At 44.7% G+C, this 7,135-nt stretch overlaps 1 protein-coding gene across 2 annotated transcripts in view; it reads left to right on the top strand.

Annotated features, from left to right (window-relative positions):
• The first annotated feature begins 6,326 nt into the window (after nucleotides 1-6,326).
• The window catches only part of SMARCA1 (SWI/SNF related, matrix associated, actin dependent regulator of chromatin, subfamily a, member 1), an 87,866-nt gene continuing 87,057 nt past the window's right edge, over nucleotides 6,327-7,135 (top strand). For both annotated transcript variants that reach the window (XM_004587679.4, XM_004587678.4), the window contains exon 1: nucleotides 6,327-6,669. In XM_004587679.4, coding sequence (XP_004587736.2) covers nucleotides 6,481-6,669 — 189 coding nt within the window. In that variant the 5' untranslated portion in view covers nucleotides 6,327-6,480. The remainder of the gene's footprint in view (nucleotides 6,670-7,135) is intronic.

Raw genomic sequence — 7,135 nt, 5'->3', positions numbered from 1 at the left:
AAACATGGTCCCTTGTCTAAGCAGAGAAGTATCTTTGTTCTCTTCTCCTTCACTTCATGCTTTTCTGCAGGACTTCTGGTGAAAGTTTAATGACATCATATTGCTGACCCTCATAAGTGATAATGACAACAGAAAATGAACACGCTGAACAACAGTGATGCTTAGTCTGAGTTTAGTTTTGGACTGACTTCTGGACCTACTTTCTCCTATCCTGGCTTTTTCTCCAGGTAAAAGCATCATCCGGGTTTTCCTGTTGTTGTCTATTAGCCACAGAGTGTGCATTACATCCCAAGAGCAAGCAAGATGTTCTCCATATTCTTTTATATGAAATTCTCATATAAACACTTGGAGCAAGCATTAATACTCATTTTACAGATGCAAATATGAGGTTAGAGGGGTTATATAATTTTGTAGAATTCAAACTCCAAGCCTTTCCAAGTTTAGAGTCAAAGCTGGTAATAGCTGTGCTATTCTGTTTCTAATGATTTTCAGCGTGCATAATACTGAGCCTTTCAGCAAATCCAATTCAGACTATTTAGCATGTATTTCATGTTTTAGGGCATGTATGGATGCATCTGATTTCAGGGCTGTGCACAATTAAATCTGGCATATCTTCTTCCTGAACCAAATTTTGTATAATGGCTTTTAAAAGTACAAAAATCCAGGGCCAGTATTTGGGGTGCCTGAATTCCAAATCAGAGTGCCAGTTTGAATCCCAGCCACTTTGTTTCAATCCAGCTTCCTGCTAATGCCTGGGAAGATAGTGGATGATGACTTACGTGCTTGGGCCCCTGCCACCCGAGTGGGAGACCGGAATGGAGTTCTGGGCTCTTGGCTTCTGGCTGTTATAGGAACTTGGGGAGTGAACCAACAGGAAGAAGATGATTTCTTTGTTTCCTCCTCTCTGTCACAGAGGTTTTTCAAATAAATAAATAAAAAAAAAGTAGAAAAATCCTTTCATATAGAAAAGTACTTTAAACAAATTCATAGAACACAGAATTAAACATAAATATGTAGTTTTTGTGTGCCACGAAATTTTTAAAAATGTAAAATATGAGCTTATTTTTTAAAGATAAGTTTATTCTGGTGCAAAATAATTTTGAAATTCATGCATGTGAGTAGACAAAACAATGTCAAGCAAGTTTTTCAAACAGGTTAACATAACTGAAAACAGTACAATAACAATATTGCATCTATTATATTACACATTACTTTTGTGTTGTGCCATCATTCTTAAATCACTCATTTCCTTTCTTTTATTTACTTTTTCTGAGTGGCAGAGAAACAGACAAAATTCCCTTTCACTGGTTCACTCCCCATAGTCCTACAATGGTTGGGGTTGGACAAAGTCAAGGCCAGGAATCTAGGTTTTTTGTTTTTTTTTCATATGGGTGGCAGAAAAGCAGTCACTGGAGCCATCACCACTGCCCCCCACGGTCTACATTAGGAGGAAGGTAGTTAACAACCAGAACCAGGAATCAAACCCAGGCACTCCAATGTGAGATAAAGGTGTCTTAACCACTAGATCAGATGCCTGTACAGCTCCCCCTTTTAATTCACGCTATCAACTCACACTCCTGTTAAGAATTATTTCAGTTTGTTCCATTTTGAGCAATAATTTTCATCTCATTTTTTCAAGTGTTATTTGTTTATTATGTGGGGGAAAGCGGAAGTATCAGAAAACTAAAAGCAGGAAAAAAAATCCACTATCTCGTCACTTCACTGAAACTACTGCGAACATTTGCAGTAGAGACTTTGGGTTTCTTCCTTTGTGCAAGTATATTTATGTAAGTAGTTTTTTTTTTTTTTGATGGAATCATCTTGTTTTTCTCTTTGGCCAGCCTTTCTTGTTTATTTATCACTATATTAGGAGAATATTTCCATATCAACAGACACCTCTTTACATACCCATTTTTAATGCTACATGGTATTCCATTGCTAAATGTATTATGCGGAGTTTGACCCTTCCCTTCTTCTTAGGCAGCTAAGTTGCTTCCTTTAGGTTTTCTCCTCCTCTGCACTATCTTGGGTATCACTACCGTTCTGAGAATTATTTTAGTCGCAACAACATGGATGCAGATAGAAAAAACGTACCTCAGGAATTTTCTTAAGATGATTTCTACTGTCAAGGAAGATGTCACGAAAAGACAAAAGTTAATTAAGACAAAATGGAACCATGAAATTTGGAGTCAGAGAGTCCAGGATTTGAATCTGTCTTCTGTCACTAGCTATGAAGCCTCAGATGAGTTATTTAGCCTAACTCTTCATTTTGTCATGTGTAAGACAGGGAGATATTTCAAATTTTTATTTTAATTGATAGTTAGTTTTAACAGACTGGATGTGATTTCTAGATACAGTTCTAAGGACATAATGATATGCACTTCCTCCTCTGACCTTTCTTCCTTCTCTGTTCCTTGCACCTTTTTAAAGTTTTTGAGCTAATGTACTTTAAATTTATTTTACAGTAAAAAGTCTTAGTAGTTCACTGAATAAGATTAACAAGTCAAAAGCAAAAGATCTTGGCTTAGTGGGAATATAGACAACAAGTATAAACAATAATCGAATAGAATGACCATTTTACACTCATACAGTAACTTTTAAAGCATTCTCAAGTTATTAAAACGATATAGTATAACATTCTTAAGCTTTGTTTTATGAAGGTATAAAACAACATTTTATAAAAGTGTATTTCCACACATACTGATGCAAATAGATGTTTCTTTTTCATTGTTCATTTATTTTTTAAATTTTAGCTCCCACACATAAGGGAGAACATGTAGGATTTGTCTTTCTGAGTCTAGCGTATTTCACTTAACAGGATATGTTCGGGTTGAGTTAAGGTAGGCACTCTGTGCAGCCAATAGCATGCTGCTTCAGACACAGGCATCACAGGGCCTGGGACTTGAGTCTCGCTTCCTCTTTTGATTCCAGATTCCCAATAACACAGACCTTGGGAGGCAGTAGCAATGGCTCCACTATTTGGGTCCCGGCCTCCTTAACGGGAGACCTGGATTGGGCTCTGGACTCCTAGCTTTGGCATGCCCAGTCCCAGCTATTGCGGTCATATGCAGAGTGATTCCCTGGCTGGATGATGTCTTTCTACCTCTGTCTGTCTTCTTCCTGTCTGTCTCAATACCTTAGAAATATAAAAAAATCATTTCCGAGAATTATCAGGATGTTAAGCTGTATCACAGGTAAAGCATCTAGCATAGACCCTCCCTTAACATACAGAACACTGAGAAAAACGTTGTTTTTCAAAAATGCCACTTTTCGAAAAATCTTTTAAAAAGTGGTGAGTAAGCTTAGATATGAGCAGAATGGCTACGGTTGTCAGCAACATTCTGTAACCAGAATGCTTTGTATTAGTTTCTGAGGAACACGGATCACTGGGATCCCTGTGTGGTTTTAAAGTCACATTGTGGTCTAAATAACATATTTCTGATAGTGGATAAGAAAAGGAACACCAAGCCCCTGGCCTTGCCTTTATGCACTTCATAAAGTATTTAATATCGCCGGTGGATACACATTCTTGTCACTACAAAACAAGTTTGGCTCTGGGAAAATGATTATTGTGCAACTTTGATGATAGCCGTAATCTCCCAGAATGGACACACTGTCCTGGTGACTGGGATTAATTTTTGACGCTCCCAAATGTAGCTACAAGATTCTTTATGAAAAGTTTGCTTTGATCTCCAAACCCTGTGGAGTAGAACAATTAAACAGCATTCAAACGAAAAAACCATAATGGGGGAAAGGGTAGCAGAGAGCAAGATGTTAGGTAGGATCAGAAGCAGGGTGACTGGCTGCACAAAGTCTACAGATCATTAATTTTAGGCAGATTTTCAAATAAGGAATGGCACATGCTCTGCAAATAGCAGCTGCTCCCATAAGCCAATATTTACATGGATCCTGTGGCAAGGTCTATTGAGCATCAACCTTTCCAGCCCAATTCATACACTTTACAGCACTTTCAGCCATGCATCTTGAAAAGGAAGGAACACATTATACTTACATGGACAACTGCCAGCATGCAAATATGTTCTGGTCATCAAATCAATTCCTAACTTTTTTTTTGTTGGTGGAACTTGGAAGTCATGCTCCTACAGGACAGGTTTTTAACATGGGCTGTGGGTTTTCCAGATGCCTTCAAAAGGTTGTACTGAACGCACAAAGTAAGTGAAACACTGCATATTGCAAGGACAAATACAGGGCGTTGAAGGACTTACACAAGCAAGAGCACATCAGTACATAGCAAATAGTTCTTCAGCCTCTCTCCCTTTTTTGAGAGAGAGTTATTTTATTACCGTTACTTGAAAGTCAGAAAGAGAAGGAGAGAGGGAGAGAGAGAGACAGAGACAGTCTTTCATCTAAATGGCCGCAATGGCCAGAACTGGGCCAATTCAGAACCCAGGTCTCCCATGTGGATGTAGGGGCCCAAGGACTTGAGCCAACCTCCCTACTTTCCCAGACCTTACGCAGGGAGCTGGATCAGGAGTGAAGTAGCAAATTGGTGCCCAAATGGGATGTTGGTGTCTACAGGTAGAGCATTAACCTATGCTGCTAAGGTGCTGGCCCCAGCCTCTTTCCTTCAAAGTCTGCTATCTTCTTAGCTGTAGTTTTGTGAAAAGGAAATCCTCCACCCTCACTGCCTCTCTGCCAGGGGCCTTGTCAAGCCAGGGGGATGCTACTTGTATCGCTGCATTCTGGTGTTTAACCAAAGAACCCTTAATGATTGCAGCTATGGGGAAGGGGTAGAGTGTCTAAGTGGAAGTCTTAAGACACTTCAAATTGCATTCTTGAGTATATCTGAACACTTTAATCAAAAATCACATTTCAAATGATCCATAAAGTTAATTCTGCCCCACATTTTGACTGACATTGACACTGCAAAAAACACGAGGCACTTTTATACTGAGACATGCTATGTCTCATGGTTAGAACACATGTGTTTGTCAGGATGAGTAACATGGGCACCGGCTGGGGAAATGTACAGCCCCAAATCAAAGCCTGAGCTGCCGGCTTCTCCTTTCCTCTTACATTAGCACCAGCTTCATGTCTTTTCCCTCTTTTTCTTGGGACAGGATCTCACACTCATTCACACTAATTTGTAAATGACCAACACCAGCTTAAAAAGAAAAAAAAAGTCACATGGTTTGTGTACACAGAGGATCTTAGGTTTGAAAACAAAAAGAAATTGGGCGACTACTCCCCAAGAAAAAGGAGCAATTGTGTGCTATTTGCAGAAATCACACCTCATTTCAGATTGGCAATTGAAGGAGAAATGCCGAGGAAAATTAGTCATCACTTCTTTTCACTTGGGAAAGTGCTGCCTTCATTTTTGGCAGCTGTGGTCTTTGTGCTTGTTGGTTGGTTTACTGCTTTCTCTTGGCCCTAATGACAGAAAATTAAAGGCCAGGATGCAAACCCAATCGAAATAAATGGCGCGGGAGGGGGGGGGGAATAAAAGCAATAATACTATCTTAAGGTTAACGTTTGTATACTGTGGCACCCTATAGAAGTATTTTTTACATCCGTAATTACGTATGCAACTGGAGCTGAAGTACCGACAAATAATAACGGAGATGCAAACAGAAAGCGAATTGAAAAAAAAAATCACATTGAGTTAATAATGTCAGGTACCTACCATGTGTTGCCCCAGGTTCTGTGGGGGACCTTGACCTTGTCTCTCAGGAGTTTTAAGATTCAGCGGTAAAATCAAAAGAAGGGCTCATGCCCGGTGGCCGTCTGGCGGGTTGAAATACGGAACCCCCCCCCCCCCCCCGAGGGAGGTTTCCCTTGTCAGTGAAGGTTGGCAGTCAGAATAGTCAAAGAGAGCACCCCAGCACAATTTAGAAAGGTGAGAACAGCGCAACCACTGCTACTCCTTTAGAGACCTGGGACTGGTCAATCCCCCGGAAAGGGTCTGGGCTTTGCAAATGGGTGGGGGTGGGTGGAGAAAGCCTTTGGCTGAACAGTTACACGCCCAGAAAAAAGTTCTTTGTGCAAGAGGGGAGGGCGTCCCGAGGTACAAAGAGCAGATGTGTGTAAGAGAAAGTGGGTTCCGCTTGCACACGTTTGTGAGGGGAGCTCCGTTTCAGTGTGGGGGCGTGTGGCAAGAGAGGTTTTCGGGGGACGCCAGCTGCAGGTTCCCGCTTCCACCCAGTCCGCGCCTCCCGCGAAAGGCAACAGTTGGTTGTGTGGGGCCGGCCCGGGCTCTGGGTGGGGAGGGGGAGTCTCGCGATCGTTGAGGGGGGGGTGGGGGAAAAGGGGGAGGGTGGGGGGGAGGCCATGACGTAGGGTGGGTGGACGGAAGTGGGGCAGGGTTGAGGGTTATTTAATGAAGGGGGGCCGCGCGAAGGGGTTGGAAGCAGAGTGATTCCCCACCCCTGCTCCATCTAGCTCTTTCCCGAGCCGCAGCCGCCGCCGCCCAGGAGCCCTCATCCCCTTCCTCGACCCCTCTGTCGTTCCCGCTCCAACGCCATGGAGCCGGACGCCGCAGCAGAGGCAGCCACCGTGGCAGCCGTGGATACGACCGCCACAGTCGTGACCGTGGAAGAGGACGAGCAGCCGGGACCGTCCACTTTTGAGGAGGGAGCCGCCGCCGTCGCTGGCGCGGCCACCGAACCCACCGAAGCCACCGCCGCCACCGAGAAGGGAGAGAAGAAGGAGGTAAATAGAAAGGGGGTGTGTGTGTGCGCGCGCGCGCCCTCCTGTGCGGCCGTGTGCGGGGCCCCTCGGAGGGGCCCAAGTCCTGACCTTTGGGCGCCGACAGGTACCGGCGGAGGTGGCCGGGGTTGGGGGTAGCGGGATGGCGCGGGGCGGCGGCGGCTGATCGCCTGCGCTCCCCTCCCCCTTCCCTGCTCGCAGCCGGCGGCCGGGGGCGGGGCCGGCGCGCGGGCGGGCGGGCTTGGGGCTCTGGGGTGCGCCTTTATCCCGGGGCTGGAGAGGGGGCTTGGAAGCCCCTGGAACACCCCCCGACTCCCGACTCGCTGCACCCTCCCGGAACCGGGGTAACGGGGTGGGGGATGGCGCCGTGCGGTGGAAAAAAGCCTCTGCCTCTCCTTCGTTCGCTCGCTCGCTCGCTTTCTCGCTCTCTCTTGCTCTTTCGCTCCCCGCCCCCCCTTCCCGTCGGCCT

This window comes from Ochotona princeps, chromosome X (assembly GCF_030435755.1).
Source record: "Ochotona princeps isolate mOchPri1 chromosome X, mOchPri1.hap1, whole genome shotgun sequence".
NCBI classification, from domain to species: Eukaryota; Metazoa; Chordata; class Mammalia; order Lagomorpha; family Ochotonidae; genus Ochotona; species Ochotona princeps.
This window is presented reverse-complemented; position numbering and strand designations above follow the sequence as displayed.